A 24,998-nucleotide genomic window follows, 5' to 3' on the forward strand; every position below is an offset into this window, starting at 1 on the left:
TCATTTAGCTATAAATTTTAAAACTAAATAAAAGGTTTAAATTTCAGATAAGGCTTGAATATCTTACCCAGCCTTCACTATGGCTTAGAAATTCAGAAAGCAAAGACAACTCCAATTAAGCTATAGGAAAAACAATTAAATATTCTTGCAAAAACATCCTAAATCAGCCAGCAGGTTATGTTGACCACAGATTTGGCAACATCTGTGCCACACCAGAGCATGCCACAGAGAGCTCTGAACCAGCCCTCAGATGTGGAAATATATGAGAAATAAAAAAGGGATAGAGATAAAAAAGGCATAAGAAAACAAAGCAGAGTTCTTGTCACCATGATGATCTAAAACTCTGTTCGTATCAACATCTGCCCTTTTAAAAAAATAAGCCCTTGACCCTTGCTTTGCTAAATAATGTGTAAAAGTTGTATGTATTTTCTTATTACATCTCTCAGATCCAATATTATTTTTCTCCTGCACTGCTTTTTTTGACACATTTAAAAGCTTGAGCCACAGGTCATGCTTTTCATTTTGCTGAATCAGATCAGCCATGAGCCCCTGTTTATTCTGCAAGTCTTCCAATGCTACTTAATCCCCAAGTCCCCCTGGTTGCCTGTGCAGCCAGAAGAAATCATTGGGTGCCACAGATTTAACTGGGAGATAAGCAAGGGCTCAATTTCTTTCCCTAATATGGAATTTTCCTTAAACTGAGGACTGAATCGTTACTAGATCCTTTGTCAGACAATCTTGCAGTGCCACAGCAGTGCATGCTACAGCATCCACTGCTGAATCAGCAGAACCTGCAGTCTGGATGCCTGCAGAAGTCACAGCTCATCCAGGTTCAGCACAGGGACGTTTACAAACCCCTGAGGACATTCAGTCCAGTGTCTGTAAATACATTCAAACCTTCTTGTATCATTTCAGCTTGGTGTAGTAGCACTGAATGCAATGCAGTTATAATTCTTGCACATGGATATGCAGAGCTTTTAATAACTGAAGAGCTGGCAAGATTTGTAGCTGAATCTTTTTCACCATAAGGTTTTATCCACAGCCTGAGGTAAACACTTGGTCAAATAAGTTTTGAATGGGAGAAAAAAAAAAAAGAAATTCAGCAACTTCAATAACTACTTTCAGATTTCTCTAAACATTTTTTGCCTGGATATTTTGCTGGTTTTTCTATTTTTTACAGAATACTTGGTGATTAATTTTGACTTACTTTAGGAACAGTACCAATGATTTACTCTGCTCTGTAAATTTGCCCAATACCAAGAGAATTCAGGTGTGATGACAGAATCATATAAAAAAGCTGAAAAATACGCCAGAAGAACTTCATAAGAAAACATATGTACGTACTGTTTTCAAAAAGACTGTATTTTTCACAGCCAGGTGCTAATTTTTCTGTCTGTCTGCAGCACTGATAGATTCCCTCTGTCCAGAATTTAGGATGGTATTTTACCATTATATTGCTGTTGTTCTTTATTTCTACAAGAAGAAAAAGAGCATGTATTAAAAGGTACAAAAAAAAAAAAAAAGTCTGAAAGGGGGTAACTTTTCATACATATTACAATATCTTTGACATGAGGCATAATCTTTGCTTGCCCTTACTTTAGCATGGCTTCTCTTCTTGAAAGTTTACATGGAGGTGATACAACCATCATGGAGGATATATTTAGGGTAATAACTTGTCATGGGTTTGGACTGGCCAGATGTTAATGCACTCATGAGTATATGTTTCTCTTAGCAACTACTGTGGGATGTGATTAGGAACAGAGCAGAGCAGGCTCAAAACTTGAAAACAGAAGACAAAAACTTTATTACATTACATAGGAACAGAAATAGAAAGGAAAACTCTAAACACACACACACACAAAAACCAGAAATGAAATGAAAACTTCTCAGAACATTTCTTCTTTTCTCCCAATTTCTACCCCCTACACATTACCTTCTATAGACCAAAACCTTGGGTTTTAAATCAAACAATCACCACTCAAAAAAACTAATCTTCAATTTAGCAAGGGAGAGAGGAGTCTTTCTCACACTACAGACTGCTCTTTAGAAAAACACAGGTCCACCCGTTATGTGTGTTTGTGTCACTCGTGGCTACTACCTGGCTGCCATGGTGACACTCTCTTCTCTATGTCTAGTGCTCTCACTACTGTCTATGGGCTAACGCTGCATATAGGGCTCTTTTTAAGGATGCTTGCATGCCAGGCTCTCTCCATTTTTCCCCTGGGGCCGAGGGTTTCTTCTCTGAGGGCAGAGGCTACTACTATACTCTCCTCTTCTCTGTTTGCTCTACTGCAGCAAGTCAAGCTGGCCACATCCACCCTAAAATGCAGTTTATGTTCAAAAGAGTCTCAAGTCCAGTCTATGGCTAACATTATGCAAGAAAAGTTCAGCCTAAAAAGCTACTCTTCTCATTCTTTGCCTATCTAGAATTCTTTTCATCTTCTGACTTCATCTTCTTAGTCTCAAGCTGTTTCTCTCTCTCTTCTAAAGCTACTAGTCATGAGAATCAATGTCTAGAAAAAAGTTTTTTTCTGCCTCAGAAAGGGTTAACAGTTTCTGGCTCCCTGCAGGGTGCTGCAGGCTCAGGCACTCTTAAGCTCAGCAATTTTCACACGGCCGGGCACCTTCTCCCCAAGGGGGGAGAGAGGGAGAGAGAAGGCACGGAAAGCACCTCCACAGTTTTCCACTCCTCCATCCTGGATGGGGCAGCTCAGCTCCAGTCCTGTCCATTCTCTTCCCCCCCCCCCCCCCCCCCCCCCCCCCAGGGCCCCAGTTTACTTCAGCTCGGCCGCGTGGTTCTCCTCAGCCCGGCCATGTGGCCCTCCTCCCCCACCCAGCCTAGTAACTGGGCAGGAGAGAGGAGATGTTTCCCTGCTGAAACTGGAACCCAAAAGAGGCAGACCCTCTGGGAGTCCCTGCTTTTAACCCTTTGTGTCCTCAGAGGCGTGTCTAACACTTCAGTGGTCACTGAAAGTGCCAATATTCAAACCTGACCATTGATTGGTTTGCCCACAACTCCCTGAAAAATTCACTTCTCCCTCAAACTGAGACATAATATTATTCCAGAAGGGCGTGCCATATTCCCCCCCAACACCAACCATCCAGCAGGGCTTTGGTGCATCAATGAAAGGAGACCCTGCACCACTGGAATTAGTCAGACAGCTGGGCAGGATTTGGGAGCTCTGCCTCCTCCTTTGTTACTGTTGCAAGTAGCTCAAATTCGTCTATAAACAGTGTTCTGGAGGGAAAGACAGCTGATATTTTTCTCCATTCTGTGGCACAATTCATCATTTTGGCTCCTAATCCCATGCTGTGGGCTTGCTGAGTTTCAGAGGTCTCTTCTTGCCCTCTGATTCCCAGCCCAGAAATCACTTCTTATTACTTTACAGACCACCTGTAATTAATGTGATCATCTGATGGTGAGAGAGGGCATTAAGAGGCTAGTAAAAAAAAACCCTTTAGTCACTGTGAAAGCAACTATCCGATCACATCTCAGCAGAGACATCTCCTATCATTTTACATTACCTTAAGGCCCACAATGTTGTCTAGCTACATCCAAACAAAACTTTTCAGTGATGCCATCAACTAGCTTGGATAAAATTTTAACTCATTGTGCAAAAGCAGAGTCAAATTCTGATTGCAGCTGCACTTCACAAAATTAAACTAGATCAGACTGAGTATTTGGGGCTCTCAGGACTTGTTACCACACCCCGTGTAAGCAAGCAATGAACTGTCCCACTAAAAAATTAAAATCGGTGGATATAAGCAGCAGAAACTCTACCCTTTTATTTTTGTAATTTGTTGTGGGTTGATGCTAGCCAGCAGCTAAGCACCCATGCAGGCACCCACTTCCCCCATCCCACAACCGGGTGGGATGGGGGAAGGAATAGAAAGAACAAGAGACAAAGACAGTTTCATAACCAAAAGAGAGGAAAAAAAAAGAATCCAGAAGTAATGTAAAGTAAACCACTCACCATCTCCCACAAGCAGACCAATGCCCAGCCAGCCCCTGTGCAGCAGCTGATAGGGAAGGAAAAAACCCTAATCCCTGTCTTCCTCTACCCCAGTTTTTACTGTTGAGCACAACTTTGTATGGCCTGGAATATCCCTTTGGTCAGTCCAAGCCTGCTGTCCCAGCTGTGTCACCTCCCAGCCTCTTTTCCATCCCCAGTCTGCTCACTGTGGGGGCAGAGGAGGACAAAGGCAAATCCTCCACCCTGTGCAAGCACTGCTCAGCTGCAACCACAACACTGGGATGTTTTTAACACTGTTTTGGCCACAAATCCCAAACGCTGCACCAAGTTAATTCCAGTCCCTGCAGACAGCTCAATCAAAGGTATCTGCCTATGTTAGAGTTTAAGTATAAGCAATTCCCATTACCTTCTTTCAGGTTCCTCACCCACTGATCCCGGCTCTGTGGACTCGGTGCAAAAATATAAAGTGTATTAGCATCATATACAACCTGGAGGGGAGAAGAGAAATAATCAAAATACATTCACCTCATAATGTTAATTCACTTCTTCCTAAAGAAAAGGAGGAAACAGAACAGGACAAATGACTGCTACAGTTGGCAAAATTAGTGTATTCAAGCACAGAATGCAGAAACTGGGAAAGGTTATTAAGGTTTATTATTCAGATATGATGTTTTCAGAAGAATTAGGAAGAATTCTGTAATGGTATATTATCTTGTCAGCATTCCTTAAAATGCTTGCTTCATACTTTGCTTTGTTCATTCTCCACTGTGTTTTTTCTAAAAACAGTTCAATTTAATAAATGAAAGCTACTTTGTAATCAGACATTCTCCCATCAGATTCAGTATTGCTCTGGAGTGACTCTTTTTTATTTCTCCACTGCTTTTATTGGCAGAAAACAGGTATTGCTCTGGGCAAAATGGATCAGAGTCACTGCTGCCCCTCTCCAGCAGTGGAATTCCTCCTCACTCTGACTATTCCCTCTATACTAAGGAGGTACAGCATTCAACCCCCACATTTTTCTTTTTCCCCTCTAAGCACTTTGTTTTCTGTGTTCATTTCCATTCAATTCACAATGAAAAACGAAAAAAAAGCAACAAGTTTTATTTTGATTTTCTGATTCCTATACAATTTCATCGCAATTAGATTTCATTTAATGTGAAAGCATGAAGAGAGGGAAATTGGGCTGTCAGCTCACTTGTTCCAGCAGAAGACCAGGGCAGTTTTCAGTCAAAATTCAAGCTGAGAGGGTGAGGAAAAGAAAAAGACCGAGTGTACGTGGCCCAACTCCCAAGGGAAGGGACTGCAAGAGCAGCAGAGCTTGGAGGGGATGTGTTTTAACCACTGATCCTGAGCTACCTCCCACCACTCCAAAAGAGACAGAATGGGCTCATTATTTGGAATTGACAGTAATTTTAAGGGCAGTTATGTCCAAATGACTTGGTGTTATTGAAAAGAGCACAGTAATTTATGCTTTTTGTATTAAAAAACATACCTGAAAAGGATATTTATTTTGACAGGGAATAATACCATCACTTTTTACAACTTCTACACATTTAATCCTTGAAATATCCACAGATCCTTTTCTGTACTTTTTCTGTAAGAGAAAAGAAAAAAATATGTAAAAAGATAACCAACTTAGCTAATGCCCTTTTTTTTCAGCAGAGACATCTTAATTTCTTTCCCACTTATAATCCCACTTTATGATACTTTAACTGGAGAAGTTGTCTGAAAACTGAGGGAATGAAAATCTGCACTTGTGAAAATGGACTGAGTACAGTAAATTTGCTTAGTGAAAAGTACCAATTCTTTACATAGAAAGTTTCCAATCAGATGTAATCACAGGTTTAATATACTATTCTTTACAAAAAATAACTTGAGAAAAAAGAGGTGCTTCCCCCTTGCTGAATTTGAACTATGATTAAAACCGATATCATCTCATCTGCTTCCTTGTTCTGTTGCTGAAGTGCTCCCACCATTTGGAGGCTTCTGCTGTGTTCCATTAAGGCTCCAGAGAAATTTGGATGCTACACAGGCAACACAAGTCCCCGATGAGAAAGAAAGCAGAAGATACAGATGTAACCCTGGACTAAAGTGGGGTCTGCATTGAAGGAACTTCTTTGAACAAGGCTAGCAGAAGCCCAGAGAAGCAAAATCAAAAACAAAGACAAAATCTGAGAAGATTTAGTCACCTACACTGAGCATTTTAAACAATTATGAGCATTTTAAAGAAGGCAGGGGTGCTCAGCATGTGCTGTATAGTGCATGGAATGAGAGTGTAGCTCAGCACTGTGGAGAGGCAGCTCCTTGGAAGAATAGCTGATAATGAGAGGCAAGTGTACTGGGCTTTAGTCTACACTGAAACCCACTGGAAGACTGTACAGTGCCACCTCTCACTTTTGGGAGAACCAAATCTCTAACAGGAGAGTAAGTTTCTACTGGAATCTAGAACAAAACAAAAGCAGTAGCAGCTCATGGCTGGTACTGAATTAATATACATTAAAAAAATTGATTTGCCAAGCACATCTTATGAAAGACTGACACTGCTCACACAATGTGGAAATAATTAGCAATTACTGAATTATTTGAGATATGCCAATCCTTACTCAGCTCCTCTCTTGGGGATGGAAATTTCAGCCTAAATAGAAGTCTGGTACAAGCACAAGCAACTGAAAACAGAGTCTTGTAAACAGAAGCAAAGAACAACTTCAAATAAAGCAGTTATGATTCCATCACCCTAGAAACACTACAGTTAATTATCCATGAAGTTTCATCAGCACTTAAAATGTATTTAGCACTGAGTCTTATGTAGATTAGTGCTGAGAAAACAAGCATGAAGAATTCATGTATCTCATGGTCAGCATCAGGAAGAATGACAAGAGCTAAGTTCAGATAAAGCTACCAGAAAAACCAACACACACAAGAGAGGTGGGTTTTTCAAGGGGAGTATATGGGAGAATTAGGCACTTTAGCCAACCATAAGGAAAAAAAGTAAATCATAAACATTACCATGAGCTGTACTACAAAGACTTATCAAGTAACACTGAAAACAAAATTTGTACCAAGTATGCAACTCTGGAATTTTTTAACCAAAAAATCATTTTAAGTTTTCTGTTTATTTTATGTTGGTCACTTCCAAACTCAGGATATTCTATTACTTGATATTCCCTTACTTGAACATTGACTCCCTAAAGCAAAACATAAATTCATACAAAAGCCAAAAGTTGTTATTGAAATCTACACCACTTGGCAGAGCAGGCAGCCTCTCCCTCTCCTTGCCACTGTGTGGCTGACCTGGAAGTTTCAGGGTTGCCAGAGCAGCCAAGGCAGAACAGGGGGGTCCAAAGGAGATCAGCCTTTCCATGAACCCCAGAATTCAACACTCCACCTAACTGTGCTGGACACCTCTCCAGATGTCTTTCTTGCACAACAACATGCAAAAAGAAGAAACAGTTACTACCCCCATAACTTATCTACTCTGCTTTCTGTGTCCAGAGGGTACTCATACTGCTTGAATCCCACCTGATGCTTAACTGAGGCTGCAGGACAGACAGGCAGTACACATTGGAGGGGGATTTTGTATCCAGAATCACAGAAATCTCTTAGAGGAACACGCTATTATTTTATCTGAATCACCCTTCTCCTAGGCTCAGAGATTCTGAGCCAATTCTGGCATTCAGTGAGTGCTCACTCAGAGGACACTGACAGGAGGACAAAGGACAGGAATCCAACTAGATAACCATCTAACATTTGGGGATAAAATCATAAAGGAAATCCCCTGATGTACATCATTCTGGTAATTCTATTTCCTAAGTCATACCTTTGTATGCTTTCATGATTTAGGATGGCTCAGTTTGCTTCATCACAAGATGCTAAATTAAGCTAACACAAAGCTGACCCACCTGACAAGTCAGTCCACCTTATTAAACCTAATGTCAGAAAAGATTCTTCTGGTTTTGCATATTTTATAGATTTAAAAAAACAAACAAACAAAAAACAACAAAAAAACCCAAAATCCTTGCATATGTGAAATTAAAAACAAACCTACTGCTCAAGACATTTTCAGATCACATCAGAAGCAACAGTTATTAATGCCAAGTGTGCAGCTCTATTTTAGCTGACCATTACTCATTAATAAATTGTGATGCACAGAAGCAGGAAAGAATGACTCAAGAAAAAATGCTAAAGAGACCACTACAATTTCTTTCTCCTCCCTACTTGAATGATTTTCCTTTATAATAATAGGATATCTTGCATACCATAACTGTGTTGCACTTATTCTACAGGCAAATGGGTTCTATGGGCTCTACACCCAGCCTTACAGCAGACATGAAATGCAGAATCAAGGCAGAGCTCAAGCCCTGAAGCAACTGGGAAGTAGAGATGAGCCAGCCCTGAGAAATTCAACCACAACCACTCTTTCCAACAAGTGACCTCTGCTACAAAGAGACAAAATTAGTACAACAGCTAATCATGCAATGCTGAAGTGTAGGAAGTACATTTTTAAAGATTCTTTTATTTTGAGGTGGAAGATGGCTAACAGAGCAGAAAAATGTTTGATTTATTGTAGAAGTAGCAGTATTTTCCCAGAACATCCATGCATGCTCTCTGAATGGGATACAACTATTCACAGAGGATTCGGAAAAATCACAGGTCAGTGAAATGAAGGCACCTATCACACCTGGTCTGCTCCTTTACTAAAGATAGATACGTGACTCTAGAGGGAGGCCTACAGAAGCAAATATGATTAGAATAGTAATAAAGGTGTAAAAATACTAAATCCCAATAAGGAAAACAAGTAGGTAAAACATGCGCTTCAAAGTCACCCTAAAGCTTGGGGTTTTGGTGTGGGTTTTCTTTTTAATGTATCTTCTTGCTGAAAATAACAAAAAGGAAGTGACTATACAGAAACTATTAAACAAAGCTTTTCCAAATGCCATACATATTTCATATTTACCTATGTTTCAAAATATTTATTTACAGTTTTAGAAGTCCTGCTCCTTGCTCACAATGGGTATGACCAAATCTTGTTTCTATACAATCCAAGAAGAGTAAGCTATTCCTCTTTATTTTAGCATATTAAACAGTAATATGAAGAAGTCATGACACTAGACCTATGTTGTCAAATACGGAACTAATAGAGGATTACACAATTCCTTAAAAAATAATCTTAGAATACAGTAAGACAAGAAATATCCAAGTGTTAGAAAAGTGTACAATTCAACAGCTGATCCTCTGTACCTTTGGAATTACTCTTCTGTTAAATACAGAAGCTTTACTGCTTCAGAGGCCCATACCTTCCCTATCAGATGAAAATATTTCTTCTGTGTATTTCCTCTTTGCTGATGAACATAATGCACTGCCTACCCTCACAGAAGTATGTGGTGGGGGTGTTGAACAATACAAAGGGACTCCAGATTTGGAAATAAAAAGCCTCAATGAAAACATGCATAAGTCAGCCCAGCCGGCAAGAACTATCTAGATTTTGTCTCCCCCATGGTCTTTCTTTCCTTGTTGTTCGTATTATTTATTTCTTCCATGCTTATCCCATGTAGGAAATCCTGAGGTCATCAGCACGTGACCCATGGAGTTGTGCTCTCACAAGTGTAGACATCACAGCACTACTCTTATCTCCTTTAATGAAGTGCTCTTCAACTCTGCAAAACCACAAAAACCCTGGCTAGGCCAACACTGCCTACAGACAACTGCTCTGATAGAATATGCTCCAGAGTCAAGTGTATGAGTATTTCCACTTCTGGGTTCTTTCCAGGGAGGGAGCTTGGGCTTTTGGGTTTTGTTCCTTTTAATAGTATTGCCATTTATTAATAAGAAGCACTTCTGCAGTTCCCTCTTGAGGCAAGCAATTGTAGATTATGCAAATATAATTACTGTAGCTAGATGTTAGGTGGCCACATTTTCCATTCCTGTATTTTCCAGTGTGTCAAATACATTGAAGAATGGCCTTCTCCTTCCAGTTTTTTTTTTAGCTATTAAGAAAGGCAAGTATCAAGTATTTTGATTTACCTTTCAAAAATGGCTACAATTGATATGAAAAGCAAAAGGTGATTATTATTGTGATCTAGTCTGACTTGATTCAATATCTGACTGCTAGGAAGAATTTAAAGGGGAAAAAATACAAACATAATTCAGAAGAAGAAAGTTTTAAACCCTGTCTTGCAAATTAAGAAACTGAGAACCCATTACCATGGCCTGGCTGCTCAGTAGATGTGAATGACCAGCACTGAAGAGACTGAAAAGCACAAAAAACCCCACAAACTTCTCTATCATAGTACTGATACAACTTCCTAACCATGACTCCAGTGCATTAGCTGTAACTTACTCTTCTGCAATGGAGAGGCAGCCAGTCAAAGGTGCACAACTGCAGTTATGATACACTGCTGCAACCTCATAAAAGTAAAGGACTGATAATAAATCAGCCAGGTCTCCATCCATATCAGGCCTTAAATAACCTACAACCCTTCAGCTGTCAAAATAACTGCCATTATCTCTTCAGGTTCTTTCAGACAAGTCCCCTCTTGTTTGTGAAGTCCACACACACAGAGCTCTCATCTGCCCAGCCCATTTCTGCCCTGTTTTCTCCCTGCTCAGGACCCCTCTCTGGCTGCTGGGGGAGTGGCACCTTGCATTCAGCCCTAACTCAGCCTCCACGCTGCCTGAGCACTGGACTCAGACTACCTGAGCCACACAGGGAGGAGGGCCCAAGCCCACAGACATCACAGGCACGCAACCAGAGCCCAAAACAAGACCCAAGAGGTCACTCAGCCAAGGCACCAGCTGCTTTAGCTGCTCTCTAAAGGTTCAGATGATGTTCTCCACAGCTACAGAGCTGAGAGGGCTTTTTTGTCTTTTGAGATTCCAGTACATCTCTGCTTTAAACAATTGCTTTTCCACTTACCAACTCATCATCACTGCCTTTTGGGAAGTTCATCCTTCCTGCTGCTCCTGCCCTGAACCTCACAGGCAGATCCACATCTTCCTTGAAACTACTGCTCCAAACCAGATGCAGCACTACAGCTGATGCCCTACTATCCAATTACAAGGATTTGGATTCATACCTTTTCATCCTAATGTAACATTTGCCTTTTGCACAGCAAGAAGGTATCATTGATGCATATCCAGTTTATGACTCACTATCCTGTAAACCAGGCACTGCTGGGGACAGCCTGACACTTGGCTACTTTTTGCTGTTCTGTTCTCAACATTTCAGCATTCCTGCCTTTTTTACTCGTCCACACTGAACTGCATTCTACAAAATAAAAAGAAAAGCAAACAATCAAACCCACCACACACCTAATCCAAATATACCATATGCATTTCTAGACTTGTTTTTCAAAATACTTGCAGCTCCTTCAAGTTTTATTTCACCTGAGAACTCAACAAGCTTCTATTCCAACAACAGTATCAGTAGTGAAAATACTAAAAGGCAGAATAGGACATTCCATTCAAGACAGGCTCTCAATCTGAAAACAAGCCACCGATGCCTATTCAACACAGCACCAGCTTCCCATGTGCCCTGCAATCAGATTTACATGTTTATATAGGTAATTTCTAATGCTTACATATGAAAATGTCTCATTCAGCAGTGTCAAAAAACCCTTACTGGGATGAAAACACAGGATATTTGCTGCTCTCAGCTATCCACAAAACTTGTTACCCCATAGTAGACAGAGCATAGATAAGTCTGAGATTATTTTGTTTTGTTTCTTTGTTGGCTGAGGTGCAATTTCTGCATCTTCCAGGTACCTTCAACAAGCCTGGTTTTTCTTGCATTTTTCTCTAAATTACCTTCATAGATTGAAGTTTCTGTTTTTCTTCTGTACACTAAGAAGAAACAGGCCTTCTCTAGCTTCTCTCATCTATTTTCCAGTGCTTCCTTCTTAAGACCTTTAAGACTCATCCACTCCTGTCTAGTCATAAGGCAAGGAAACGTAAAGGACTCATCCATGCCTTTTCTTTATCTCAACTACAACCTATGCTTCTCAACTTCATCTACATCTCATTTGTTCCATGCCATAAAAATCAAAATTCTTGCAGAAAGATAATTACTGCAGATTCTCATTTTATAGCTGACTTTTCTTTCAGTAGATTTCATAGAAAACAGGGAATCATTACTACAACATAACGAACTTTTTTTTTTTACAACTTAGGTTTCTTTATGAATTGCCCTTTAGAAGTGAGCATTCCCATGAATTTGTTGCATCTGCTCCCATTCACATGAATAGCTTTATGTTATGCCTCCAACTTGAACAATTTTCACTGGCAAGTATTTTGAGAAAGCTCTATCATTATGACCTGTGACTTGGTACATAAAAATGCTCTGTAAACCTACTCGTTTTTAAGCTATTTATCTTACATTAAAAATCAAGAGTAATCAGTGATCAGAAGAGTTGTAATACTGAATTGTGCTTTCATTTATATAAAATATTAAATGCAATGACTAAGGAAATCCCATAAATCAGGGTAATTATTTTAAAAGTAATAAAGGATAAGCATGATAGGAATAATCAACAGTAGAATGAATTAATCTTCTGTTAGAAAGGAAAAATAAGAAGCATGGCTTTTTGGAACTCTATGATGTTGTTATGCTCCAAATGAAGTACTTGCACAATATTAGTGTCGCAATGAAGCTACACAATTTTATCCTGAAACCTACAGCTTCAGAGTGGGCCCCAGAGCTTTTACTGTTCCTTCCTTAAAATATCACCACTGTAATTTCAGTAGCTTCTGTCTCCTCTATATTCAAATTAAAAGAACCAAACATAACCCTTACAGAATGTTAAAAATGAGACGCTTGACACGGCCAATATATCAAGCAGCAATTTAATAATTAATTAATTAACATGGTAAAGTGTGAGCAAAGAGGCAGCGCTGGGTACAGTGGCAGGGGTTTTCCCTTCCAACTGCACACCCATTGCTGGTTTTGATGGTATTTTATACATATTCATAAGCTTTCTCAGCAGTTTCCATTTCTAGTTTTAACGTCACAATTCAATACCTAACAGCCATAAATCTATAGATTGTCCTGTATAATTCTATGGACCATTGTGATCTATTCTGATATTTCAATACTCCAGGATGTACTTCCAGGATATGTTTTTCCAGGTGGTGGGATCTGGCTTCCAGATGTGGAGGTCCCATCTCTATTTTCAAGTCCATCCATCTCTAAAGTTGATGTCCAGTTTTCCTCTCCAGGAGCCATAAATCAGTGAGCTGAAGTCATATCTTTATGTCCAGGATGTTTTCCCACCTTGTGTGAGGCTTGAGCCCCCTCCTTATTTCCTTCTTTTGTCTAAAAAAAACCTTTTTGCACTCTAAAACTACAGTTTAAAATTCTTTAATACAAAGCAAGCTTCTAAAGTTATAATTAAAGAACACTAATTGCAGAATAGCTTGAGACTTATAATAGATAATTGCAAGCAAAAGATTTATTCAAAAACTTCCTTCCATGCTTTCCTCAGCTATTTATTAGAACTCATCTTTATAACTGTCCCATGGCTGTGTTCCATCACTATGATTACACAGATTTTCTTCATTTCCCTGACACGAAACATAACTTTGTATTTCACAGTCCCCACTCTGCTTGTATAAATTTTTATTTATCTTGCTTATTCGTGTCTGGGTTTCGAACCTGGCCAAAACTTTAGCAACTTTTCCCTCTTCATCCTTCTTCTTTAATTTCATTATTTTGGATATTTTAGATGTTTTCCCAAAATGGCCAAATTCCCCTGTAGCTAGTTCAGGGTCCACTGGCATCACAGCGACCTGCATACCTTGTATCACAGAGTGGATAAGCCGAACAAAGCATGGAATTAAGCAAGGTAAAAACAACAATCCAGTCAATGAACATAATATTATAAATACTATTTTCTTCCACCAAGCCCCTCTTCCAAATAACTGGTCTCACCATGGAGCTTGAAGGATAGAATTCTATTGTTAAACAGGCATTTGTTTGTTACTTAAATATCCTTCAGGGTTTTGTGGCTACTACCGATTTTAGAGAAATTTGTGGTATACATTTTCCTGCAAGGGGTTTCCCCTACTCTTGTCCCAAAGGCTTTCCCTTTCCTGGCTATGCATTCCTGGCCCATCACTACATTCGTTAGTACCCATCTTTCTGTCCGTTCTTCAGGTTTTGTAATTCCTGTTCGGTTCCACTTTAAAATTTGTGCTACTTCTAAACTTTCTCCTCTCCAGGGCCATTGCTCTGTCATTTGGGTCCCACCACAAATCCAGCACTTGGAAACATTTAATTCTGTTACAATTCGTTGCATTAAATCCATGAACAAATTGTGTCCAAAAGTGGAAAGATCTGACTCTAGCAGCTGTTTCCTTAATCTATCATACAAATTTTGGGAAGCAATTTTAGATTTAGAGTGGGTTTTTAACTGTTCTACTGCTTTCTGTACTAAATTCTCCTTATTTTGGTCTTGAACTCCTCTCCCATCAGTGTATCCCCACATACTTGTTTTGGTAAAGCATATATATTCTTCTCCTCTTGGACATGTCTGGTAATTACGGCCAGCTCCTCCTCTTGCTCCTAAATTCTTTGCTATCCAAAATTCTCTTCCTTGCTCTTCACAAACCCTTAACTGACTTTCATCATAACAACCTTTGTTTATATGGGTGTGACCAACAAAGGATACCGTTGTGACTCCTCTCCATTTCACTGCCTGGTGACATGAGTGACATTTGTCAATTGCCATGGCAATGCTTACACACATGATCAGGTATATAACGAGAGGTCCAGTATGACATGCCTTTCCACCCCTCCAACCTATTGGGTTGCTGCCAACAGTTGGGAATTTCATCTTCTTGGTGGCAAAGGCAGAGGTCAATCTGGTCTTGCCCTCTATTTATTCTTACCTGTGAATTGTTGCCAGGCCCACTTAAGCTTAGCTCTGTGCCACTCCCTTATTTCAATTTGGTATCCGTCTGGTATCTAATTGTTGTAATCACACTCAATTCTTTCCAATTTTGCCTTTGCTTCTTCCTGCAGATCGATCCCAGCCCGTGTCCCGTGCAACCAGGTTCCCCACCAATCCTTATCACCTACTTTGATGTATCCTTTCTCTACTGCAGCCCTTAGTGTTCTATCTGTCTCTATCTCATCCCTACAACTCCAGCAAAGGGTACTAGGGATCTTTGCCCCCACCAAGTTTGTATACCACAATTTCTGACACTCAATGCACCTGAAACAACCCCAAGGAAAACATTCACAATTTTGGTTAGGACATTTCACTTCTCTTGGAAGGTTTTGATTCTGAAGCTTCAGGTACAAGTGTTTCCGAAACATGCGTCAGTCCTTTTTAAACCTTATTTTCAGTTTCCCAGGAGCAGAAGTGATTTTCCACTGGGACTCGGCCGGTGCCTCTGTCGGTGGTCCCACGGGTCCTTTAATGCGAGATGCGTGGGTCCAGCCTTTCTCTGCAGTTCGGATGGCTGTATCAGTGGTTAAGAGGGTTAAATATGGGCCTTCCCATTTAGGAGATAAGCTCTCCTCCTTCCAGCTTTTAACCAGCACCTAGTTACCTGGTTTTATTTTGTGTATGCTAAATCCTAGAGGGGTGGATTGAGCCAATATTCCTTTTTCTCTCAATTCTAACACATGTTGTCCAATTGTTTGAATATATTTCTGAATAGTCATATCTTCAATTATTACTGATGTTTGGGGTATCTCCTGGGAATATGGCATTCCATAAAGCATTTCGTATGCTGATAGCCCAGTATCTGCATTAGGAAGTGTTCTTATATTAAGCAATGCTAAAGGTAAACATTTTACCCAGGACATCTTGGTTTCAATCATTAATTTGGTTAATTGCTGCTTTAGTGTTTGGTTCATCCTTTCCACCCTCCCAGAGCTCTGAGGGTGCCAAGGGGTATGGTATTCCCAGGAGATACCCATGGCTTCTGTTACCCCTTTGATGACACTAGAGGTAAAATGGGAGCCTTGATCAGAATCAATGGCTCGAATAACTCCAAATCGGGGAATAATTTGTTCTAATAGTATTTTGATTACAAATTTGGCAGTGGCTCTTACAGCTGGGTAAGCTTCTACTCAGTGAGTTAGATGATCTACTACTACTAACAGATACTTCCACCTACTGACTTTCGGAAGCTCAGTATAATCCACCTGAACTCTTTCAAAAGGTCTGTAGGCTATTTTCTTACTGCCCCCCCCCCCCCCCCGTTGAAGTTTGCCTCATTACCTTTTTGTTGACTCTCTGACAAGTAACACGCCTCTGCGTTACTTGCTTTGCTATTTCAAAAAAAAAATCTCAATACACCCATTATATTTTAAAAAAATGATCACACAAGGCTCTGGTTCTTCAATGACTATGCTGATGTAATTGGCTCAAAATCTTTTGTGCATAGGCTTTGGACAAAATTTCCCACCTATCTAAGAGTACTCCTTTTCTTTGTTCTTTCTTAGTATCTAATTTCTTTATAGCTTCTTGGGAGCTAAAAAATTTTTTTTTTGGACTTCTCTTTGAACTTTTGTTATAATATTCAACTGAATTGTTTCTTTCAATTCAAAAGCTGCCTCTTTTTGCAGCTTGGTCAGCTATGTTATTTCCTCTTGCTAAATAGCTTGTGTTTCTTTGGTGACCTTTTACATGTGTAACAGCTATTTTTTCTGGTCTTTTTAATGATACAAGCACTTTAAGTATTAATTCTTGATAGATCAACCATTTTCTTTGGGTATTGATCAAACTTCTCTCTTTCCAAATCTTCCTAAAAGTATGTACAATTCTAAAAGTATACTTCGTATAAATAGTCTCCACTTTGTCTTTTAACAGTTCTAAAGCCTGGTATAATGCATATAACTCCCGGGCTTGTGCGGGCCAGCTGGAACTTAACCTTTTCTTTTCTACTATCAACATGTTTCCTCCCTTTACAATTGCATATCCTGACCTCTGCTTCCTTTCTAATACTTTGCAGGAGCTATTGATGAAATATTTCTCCCCTTCAGATAATTTTTTTTTTTTTTTTTTTCAGTTAAATCTGGTCTTACTTTAGTTTGTAATTCAATTAACTCTACAAAATCATGAATCTGTTCTCCAGTTAACTTCTGATATAAAAATTTTGCTTTTTGACTATACTTTTTTATCTACTGCCTACAACACTTTAATAGCCTTACCAGCTGTCTTATCTCTCCCTTTGTTCTGGGAGAAGGTAAGGCAAGTATGCCCGATACTCATTCAGGGTCCAGTTTCTTTGTTCTTTTACTTAACTAATGACCCAAATACTTCATTTCTGCTTCTACAAATTGCAACTTGAACATTGAAGCTTTCAAACCCTTTTTCTCTAAGAAGTTTAATAGCTTAATTGTGGCTTCTTGGGCCCCAGGAACTGATCTAGTTTATCAGACATCCCCATTTCCTTTTTAAGGGCTCTCACATCCCCAGTGTTCAGTGGTACTGATACATATCTAATAGCTGTCCTCCCCTTCCCCCTTTGGTATCTTGCTATTAGTACCTTCCTTAATGGATCTAACTGGCCCCTTTTGCTCTCATCATCACTGTCCTTGCGCCTTTCTGCCCGAACTGTCTCCCTGCTTCTATGTGCAGGTGGTGAATCTGGAGGACGAGGCAGAGCCACAGGGGCTTGAGGTGCAAGCAGTGCCATAGGGGCTTGAGGTGCTGGGGGTGCTGGATTAGGCACCTCTGGTGGGGCAGCTGGTTGTGGTAGATAAGGGGGGAGGTTGTGTAAGTGGCCTCATGGATTCTTCTCCTTTTTTGGTTTTTAAAGCATACAGGGGAGAAGGCCAGGACTTCTGCTATAAAGCAGCATAATCGCTCTCTTGGTTAATTGGATCCTTTTTATTTACACAGGCATTCAGGGCCTGACAGATCCACTCCTCAGATGACCTGTACATTGGCCAGTACAAATTATCAGGTCGTGTCATTTCTTTAGTCCATTCCATCATACAGTATTTTATCATTTTCTCTTTACTTTTTCCTTTCCTGGATTTACATTCATCCTAAAATTTTAACATTAACCCCAGGGGACTGTCCTGTGGTAAAAAGCTCCCTCCTTTCCCAGTACCTTTAGTACTTCTATTTGCCTGTTGGTTTATACCAACCCCTGGGTCCTTGCCTTGGCATTGACCCACCCTAAGAAACGGGTATTCCCTCACTTGCCTCGACCACACTCTTTCTGACTTCAGTAATGAAAGGCCTTCCTATTTTCTCACTTGTCTAGGATTTCTTTAATAAAAAGTCCCTTCAACCAATGCCGCTTCCCGCCTCTGATTTACTGTAAAGAAATCCCCCCCAGCTATTGCCGCATCCCGCCCCCGACCTTTTTATATGAAAGAATTCCCTTTACCAACACTCGCTTTGTTCCTTCACCTGCCGCTCCCCTCGCGGAGACACGGAACCGAGGTTAGAAGAACTCCACAATCACTTCGTGGTCAGACCACGTCTCACACACACACCACTCACACTCTCACACGTGTGTACCCGTTCTTAGCCCACCTAACCAAGCGATACTTACAGCCTCCTTTTCTCGCCTGGGTCTCTGTGCACGAGTTATTACAGGTGAATTTCACTGCAGCTTTATCCGGGAGCTCAAAATCCTTTGCTCACAATTTACCTCGAGGATCTCCTTCTCCCTGAAAGATTCCCCAGTCACTCAGGGCCACCTGAGGCAAAAGCCTGCAAGGTGGGGCGCCTCCCCGAGATCAGGGGCCTCCCTCAATGGATTGGAGATGCCCGCATTCTCCACCAAATTGTTAAAAATGAGACGCTTGACACGGCCAATATATCAAGCAGCAATTTAATAATTAATTAATTAACATGGTAAAGTGTGAGCAAAGAGGCAGCGCTGGGTACAGTGGCAGGGGTTTTCCCTTCCAACTGCACACCCATTGCTGGTTTTGATGGTATTTTATACATATTCATAAGCTTTCTCAGCAGTTTCCATTTCTAGTTTTAACGTCACAATTCAATACCTAACAGCCATAAATCTATAGATTGTCCTGTATAATTCTATGGACCATTGTGATCTATTCTGATATTTCAATACTCCAGGATGTACTTCCAGGATATGTTTTTCCAGGTGGTGGGATCTGGCTTCCAGATGTGGAGGTCCCATCTCTATTTTCAAGTCCATCCATCTCTAAAGTTGATGTCCAGTTTTCCTCTCCAGGAGCCATAAATCAGTGAGCTGAAGTCATATCTTTATGTCCAGGATGTTTTCCCACCTTGTGTGAGGCTTGAGCCCCCTCCTTATTTCCTTCTTTTGTCTAAAAAAAACCTTTTTGCACTCTAAAACTACAGTTTAAAATTCTTTAATACAAAGCAAGCTTCTAAAGTTATAATTAAAGAACACTAATTGCAGAATAGCTTGAGACTTATAATAGATAATTGCAAGCAAAAGATTTATTCAAAAACTTCCTTCCATGCTTTCCTCAGCTATTTATTAGAACTCATCTTTATAACTGTCCCATGGCTGTGTTCCATCACTATGATTACACAGATTTTCTTCATTTCCCTGACACGAAACATAACTTTGTATTTCACACAGAAGGACCTTTTTTCCTTAGGAAGAGATTTTCAAAATGAGTGACCCCCCAAAATGTTCAGGTTTTTATTCTGCTTTTTTCATTTCCATCCTGGCTGGTTTTTATCAATTTTAACAGTCCTGTTTACACAAGAAAGTTTTCACACAAGTCTGATCCTAATGGTAGATACCACGACTGCCACTGAAGGCAAGAGCATTCTGCACCTCCCAAGTTCAGCTGCTCAGAAGCTGCCTTCTACTTGACTCCACAGAAGCATCCTTCTAAATAAGACTCTCAAACTTTTCCCCTCAAGGAACTATCCTTTGCCTTCTCTGTAGAAGCAAATGGCTTCTGTACACTAATAAACAGTTAAGTGATGCACCTACTCCAATATCCTCTGTGCAGCAGTTCCAGAGCTAATAGGTATTGCAGCCCAAATTCTCCCTCTTCTCGTCCTCCCTTCTAACACTGCAAATTCCCATTCACCCAAACACCTGCTGGGTAACCACAGGAACCAGGATTTAGCCTATGCCTTTTGAAAATGCAAAATCCAACGTAAACGTTATTGCTGTGAACTGTCATCCATACAGCAAACATGAGCAAACGATAAAGATGCTAAAGCATAAAGAAATCTAATGTTCATAAGCTCATAGTCAGCCTCATACTCATGGTCAGTGCCAGCTGCTGGGGGATGGAAAGGTTAATTCAAGCATGCTGTGCCCTGTGTGGGAGGACTGTAACCACACCACACACGTCAGCACACTTTCAAACTAAAGACTATCACTGATAATCAAGCTGTGACAAAGTGACAAAGAGAGAGAGAAATATCATGGTAAAGGGGAACATTGCACAGGTTTGATAGATATGAGGATACTAACAGTCTACACACTGACAAGGATTTATAAAATTATGACCAGGTCTGTGTCACCTTTTGGAAGCACCACAGTCATGAGAAACATCAAAGCGTTTTTAATCAATGAAACATCAATGAAAGTTTTCAAACCAAAAGCTAGCAGGATATCTCACTTGCACAGACCAGCTCATTTCAACTATTCCACTGGCAAGAAGTACTTAAACACCTACACTTGCTCTCTTTCCTTCATTATTAAGAATTTCCCTTGCCTAAAATGCCTTCTGTGCATGGTGGAGCACCCTGATGGACACAGCAGCTTGGATGCTCTTTTTGTGTGGTCTGCCCTATTGGCTAACTCAAGAGGAATAAAGGATGCTGTTCCTTGCAACCACCCTGCAAAGGAGTGTGTGGGGCACTTGAAATGTGGGACACCAGCCTCAGGCATAGTGGTAAAATTAGTCCTCCTTTCCATTGTCCAGCTGATATTCACTGAAGTGTTTAAAATTTCAGTGGTAAGGTGGACTCCTAGATAAACACTTAAGGTTTGATTTTCCAAATAGACACAGATGAAAGTGTGAATGCACTGATCCTTCAAAAGTAAACTCCAGGGAATTTTAAGTTGAATACTCAAGATATGAGCTCACTTTTTACAGAAAATGTACCTAGGGCCATGCATATGTGGTGTTATTTCCACAAATGCCTCCTTGGAATTCAAACCTACACTCCATTCAAGATTAAATTAGCAATTTGGAAAAAGTCATACTAAAACTTCAGCTAAATTTTTGCTGGTCAAAAATACAGAAAGCCATTCCAAATGAGATTTTTTTTAATCGCTGCATGAAATATTTGATTGTTGGTTAATTTCAAAATTGACTAAATATTATTTTAAATCTAAACCTTTGCTTATCAATTTGATACTGACTAGTATGTTTTGATTTCTTGGAAGAAAATAGTTCAGGAAAATGACCAGAAGCACATCTGAAGTATGCTGAGTTTTCAAACCACACAAAATTGAGATTTCCTAATAAAATCTTTCATGCTCATGTTTCCTCACTCAAACATTACAAACACTGTTTTTGCTATACAATCAGATTATCCAGCAAAGTCTCATTACAGTCCATGACTCCAGCTGACACCAGTACGAACAGTGCAGCAGTCCTCAAGAACAAGGGCCAGTTTGTGAAAAAATGCCTACCACCTCCCACTTTCAAACTAGTTACTACCGTCTACATAAATGTCTTACTACAGTGAATTTTTGTCTTCACTGTAAATGTATCACATCACATTCAGATTTCAATAGCCACTTTTGCAACACTAGGAAAAAATACAGAAAATACTCTTTCCAACAATGACAGCTGATAAACCATTCAGGGCTTCAAGAAACAAAGTTAGCTCAGCCTTTTTATTTGCTTATAATCATTGTCAGTCCAATATTGCACAATAATGCCATTTCCCCAACAGCTACACTTACTAATTCTCAGAATTTAGAACCAAGAAAAAAAGACAAAACCACAACACACAGAACCAAAATCCCAACTTGGACAGAATATTTGTCTTTTCTGTAATTAAAAATCTATCTCCATGATGCTTAAGGCAAGTCAGTTCCTGATGTATTTTTATTTTCAAGCTCCTTAACGTCCATCTTTTTAACAAACCTAAAGGTGATACCTCCACATTTTTTATCCAACAGCATAATGCCCACAAGTTAAGCTGTAAAAGCCAAGGTCCTATTGGCTTCCTATGCAAATTAAGTTTCCCATGATATTAATCACAATTGTAGAGCTTTGCACAGGTGACCTAAACCAGGATTCTCCTTCCTCAGGCTTCTGTGTTTTGAGACTAGTCCTGAAATGCAGCCTCTTCACTGATTCTGTAGCTGTGCTCCATCAATAGCTCACGCCCCTGCTCCATGACTTACAGCAGAGCAGTATCTTTAAGTGAAAAAACTGTATTTCTTCTTCCCATCAGTGCATTGCAGTTCCAGCTTCACTGCAGGCATGCACTGCCATTGTACCATGACAGGGGGGCTGATCTGCTTGAAAGCACATATAAAAGATTTAAACCAGTTATCAGCAAGTTAAAACAAGATTTTAGCCTGTTGCTAGTAGTCGTGCTTATGAGGTAATAATTTATTACTCCAAGTAATAAAAGTAATAAAAGTATATGGGACTTTTTCAATACATAGGACAGGAAAAAACATTGAAGAGTGGTGCCTATAATGTGCAGTTTCTGGTCAAAGAGCAGGTGATGCTCCACTTCTGGCTGCATACAACAATTAAATCTCTCAGTAGCATTTACATGAACACTATTTGCTATGGTTGACTGCTTTTTGTTGTCATAAATGTTCCACTTCTGTCACCAGACATACAAAATGTCTAATTCTGTCCCTTTCTTAAGAATTCCAACTTGCCCACATTTTGAGTATTGACTAATCTGGTTAAAGAGGTTTATTTTAGTCTTGTTTTTAAAAAGAAGTGGTATGATTATTCACGTGCCCACAAACCCTGGGTTTTTCTTGAACTCTCTACTGAACTTTTATAGAAGTTGAAATGGAAGAGGACAAGAAAATACTTCAGATTGGCCAACAATCAAACTGGGAATTGCACACTTGCCTAGAGCAGCAGAACTCAAGCACCCTTGGCAGACTGCTACCACTCCAGTTATGGGATTAAAATGAGGGTGTGAGATCCTCTTGGCTTGGGATTTCCATGCTTATCTCAGCAATCTGGACTTTGAATACTGCCAAGCCCAAAATTAAATCAGTCTGTACCTATCCTTTCATCTGTCATGTCTTTAAATTCAACCAGCATACACAGCAGTCACATCTATTTCAGCAATAAACCCTCAGTTATTCAGAGGGGGCAGAATTATCTTGATGGCTAATAACGTTTTCCTCTCATATAAATTAACTCAGCCAGAATATGCAGCTGTCTTACTGTAAATACATATTTATAGCCACCATAATTTGCTTTAAAAACCCCAAATAATAACCAAACAAATAACTAAACCCACAAACATCTTTGCCATTTAAGTTGTCCAGAGACATAAAGGAGTAACTGTGTCACAAAGATCTTAATCTTACAGTTGTGGTTTTTTTTAAAGAGACAAAAAATTCAGTATGTCCCTTTAAGATCAGAGCTCACTATTTTCAGACAACACTGTAATAAAATAAAAAGCTAATTGATGTTTAAAAGAACCTGAGAGGAACAGTGAAAATGAAAATGGTTTGAGGCTGGAAAGTAACGCGTTATGGCTGAGCCGGTCTAACAACCTGCTGATGTCAACAGTCAGAGCATCCTGCTCTCCTCTGCCGCCTGGCAGGGCCTCTGGCACTTGTCAGATCCTGCACCCAGCAAACGCAGTGTGCTAACCCAGCAGAGCACCAACCCAGCAAAGATAAAACCAGGTCAAATATCCTTCTGCTGACCTAACTGCGGCCTTCCCACACCTGAAGGGAGCCTACAAGAAAGACAGAGAGAAGCTATTTCCAAGAGCATGTAACAACAGGACTAGGGAGAATGGCTTCCAACTGAGAGCAGGCTTAGATTAGATTTTAGGAAATAGTTCTTTACTGTGAGGGTGGTGAGGCACTGGAACGGAGAGGTGGTGGATGCCCCATCCTTAGAAGTGCTCCAGGTCAGGTTGGATGGAGCTCTAAGAAATCTGGTGTAGTGAAAAGTGTCTCTGCCCAGGGTCAGAGGGGTTGGAACCAGATGAATTTTAAAGTCCCTACCTGAGCCAGCCCACTCTATGATTCCTTGATTAGCAATTTTTTTCAGAGCAATATAGATTCCAAGAAGGGCCAGAATCAATTCAAATGAATAGGGGAGTCTAGGAAGGCTTGGACAGGGATGAAATGGACCTGCCTTTTTCAGCAGCAAACTGATGGCCTAGCACAGGCATAATACATATTTTCAGCCCAGCTGGGTGTATCTTAGGCTGAACTACTTTAAGAAGTTACTTCATCACCCACTGAGGGCACTATGCTGTGCTCAATCTCACTGCAAGTAAAACTAACAATTTAAACCCCCTCTCACAGAGATCCACCAGTCAGTCTCCTGGAAAAGTGTTTTAGCCAGATTACCCTGCAAGACAAAAGGAAATCTGGAAGGGGAAAACTGGAAGAGGGGAAGCTGGAAGTGGTAACTTCTTAAAAGGTGACAACTAGACCTGCAAAACCTGTTTGTCACAATGTGAGCCGAAATGGAATAAGCATGCAAGGCACATTTCAGAGGGCTTCTTAGCCCCCACCTCTTTATTCTCTGGGAGGAGGCCAGAGTCACCAAAACAGGAGTGACTGATACACTCTGCCATCATAAAATGGGGACAGAAAATGTCTGAAAGGAGTGTGCAAAGAGGACAGAGCTGGACTACTGCCAGCAGTGTCCACTGAAATGGACAGAGGGCCAGAGGCAGTGGGCACAAACTGAAAGACCAAATGAAAGAGGCTCCATCTGAACATCAGGAAACTGTGCTGGTCTTTTTTACTGTGAGGGTGACTGTGCCCTAGCGCAGGCTGCAGAGCAAGGCTGTGAAGACTCTATCCATGGAGATACTCAGCAGCCAACTGGACAGAGACTTTCCACAGCCAGCTGGTTCTGGGCAACCAGCTCTGTGTGGCCCTGCTTGAGCAGGGGGCTTGGATCAG

The 24,998-nt window shown here is 40.4% G+C and overlaps 1 protein-coding gene across 1 annotated transcript in view; it reads right to left on the minus strand.

The window, feature by feature from the left end:
* The window catches only part of TEC (tec protein tyrosine kinase), a 52,285-nt gene that overhangs the window by 10,421 nt on the left and 16,866 nt on the right, over positions 1-24,998 (minus strand). Inside the window, exons 3-5 of the mRNA XM_063401893.1 lie at positions 5,467-5,568; positions 4,381-4,462; positions 1,345-1,473 (exon numbers count right to left, since the gene is read on the minus strand). Of these exons, the coding sequence (XP_063257963.1) occupies positions 1,345-1,473; positions 4,381-4,462; positions 5,467-5,568 (313 nt within the window). The remainder of the gene's footprint in view (positions 1-1,344; positions 1,474-4,380; positions 4,463-5,466; positions 5,569-24,998) is intronic.

Source organism: Prinia subflava, chromosome 7, assembly GCF_021018805.1.
Source record: "Prinia subflava isolate CZ2003 ecotype Zambia chromosome 7, Cam_Psub_1.2, whole genome shotgun sequence".
NCBI lineage: Eukaryota > Metazoa > Chordata > Aves > Passeriformes > Cisticolidae > Prinia > Prinia subflava.